Raw genomic sequence first — 1,924 nt, forward strand, 5'->3', positions numbered from 1 at the left:
CTCGTATTCAAGTTGGTGAGATGTACATCAGCACCACTGCAGTAGTGTTATCAGAGACACTGAAGCTCTTCACGTGCGTAGTCATATTATTTATATCTGAGGAGAAAGGACTGATAGAGTTCACTGCTTATCTTTTTCAAAGTGTCATTGTAAATTGGAGGGACACTTTGAAGCTCTCTGTGCCTGCTCTAGTCTACATGGTACAGAATAATCTCCAGTATATTGCTGTCTCCAATCTTGATCCTGCAGTTTTTCAGGTACAATTGTCATTAATCTGACACATACATATTGATGTACTTATGCTGTGTAGAAGGTTTGAGGTGATTCCGACAAAAAATTTTCAAGTTATAGCCATTTTAAAAAATGGGCCAAATTTTGAAAAATACCCAAGGCTATAGCCCGTGTTTTTTTTCAAAAAATGGCTCCAAAATTACCCCAAATTTTTATAAAATTTTCTGATACATATTGATGTACTTATGCTATGTAGAAAGTTTGAGTTGATTCTGACTTCAATTTTTCAAGTTATGGCCATTTTAAAAAATGCGCCAAATTTTGAAAAAGACCCAAGGCTATAGCCCATGGTTTTTTCAAAAAATTGCTCCAAAATCACCCCAAATGTTTATTAAATTTTCTGATACATATTGATGTACTTATGCTGTGTAGAAAGTTTGAGTTGATTCCGACTTCAATTTTTCACATTATGGCCATTTTAAAAAACGCGCCAAATTTTGAAAAAGACCCAAGGCTATAGCCCATGGTTTTTTTCAAAAAATGGCTCCGAAATTACTCCAAATCTTTATTAAATTTTCTGATACATATTGATGTACTTATGCTGTGTAGAAAGTTTGAGTTGATTCTGACTTCAATTTTTCAAGTTATGGCCATTTTAAAAAATGTGCCAAATTTTGAAAAATACCCAAGGCTATAGCCCATGTTTTTTTTCAAAAAATGGCTCCAAAATTACCCCAAATTTTTATAAAATTTTCTGATACATATTGATGTACTTATGCTGTGTAGAAAGTTTGAGTTGATTCCAACTTCAATTTTTCAAGTTATGGTCATTTTAAAAAATGCGCCAAATTTTGAAAAAGACCCAAGGCTATAGCCCATGGTTTTTTTCAAAAAATCGCTCCGAAATTACCCCAAATTTTTATAAAATTTTCTGATACATATTGATGTACTTATGCTGTGTAGAAAGTTTGAGTTGATTCCGACTTCAATTTTTCAAGTTATGGCCATTTTAAAAAATGCGCCAAATTTTGAAAAAGACCCAAGGCTATAGCCCATGGTTTTTTTCAAAAAATCGCTCCGAAATTACCCCAAATTTTTATAAAATTTTCTGATACATATTGATGTACTTATGCTGTGTAGAAAGTTTGAGTTGATTCCAACTTCAATTTTTCAAGTTATGGCCATTTTAAAAAATGCGCCAAATTTTGAAAAATACCCAAGGCTATAGCCCATGTTTTTTTTTCAAAAAATGGCTCCGAAATTACCCCAAATTTTTATTAAATTTTCTGATACATATTGATGTACATATGCTGTGTAGAAAGTTTGAGTTGATTCCAACTTCAATTTTTCAAGTTATGGCCATTTAAAAAAGCGCACCAATATAGCCCATGGTCTTTCAAAAAATGGCTCCAAAATCACTCCAAATTATTATTACATTTTCTGATACATATTGTGCTACATGTGTATGTAGAAAGTTTGAGCTGATTCCGACTTCATTTTTTAGTTACACTAATAATCATTACTCCCTCCCTCTCTTTCATTAGGTAACTTATCAGCTCAAGATATTAACAACAGCTGTTTTCTCCGTCATTATGCTACAAAAGACTCTGACTAGAACCCAGTGGGGGTCCCTGTTCCTCCTTTTTATTGGTGTTACTCTCGTCCAGCTGAAACTAGCCTCGTCAAACGAATC

The 1,924-nt window shown here is 33.3% G+C and overlaps 1 protein-coding gene across 1 annotated transcript; it reads left to right on the forward strand.

The window, feature by feature from the left end:
- Positions 1-6: 6 nt before the first annotated feature.
- On the forward strand, positions 7-1,919 carry LOC100637567 (UDP-galactose translocator-like; the record flags this gene model as incomplete). The annotated part of the gene is made up of 2 exons (XM_003391727.3): positions 7-257; positions 1,776-1,919. Coding segments are annotated over exons 1-2 (381 nt in total), but the record flags the coding sequence as incomplete, so codon positions are not given.
- Positions 1,920-1,924: the final 5 nt, after the last annotated feature.

Source organism: Amphimedon queenslandica, unplaced genomic scaffold (genome assembly GCF_000090795.2).
Source record: "Amphimedon queenslandica unplaced genomic scaffold, v1.1 AMPQUscaffold_6698_Cont21346, whole genome shotgun sequence".
NCBI lineage: Eukaryota > Metazoa > Porifera > Demospongiae > Haplosclerida > Niphatidae > Amphimedon > Amphimedon queenslandica.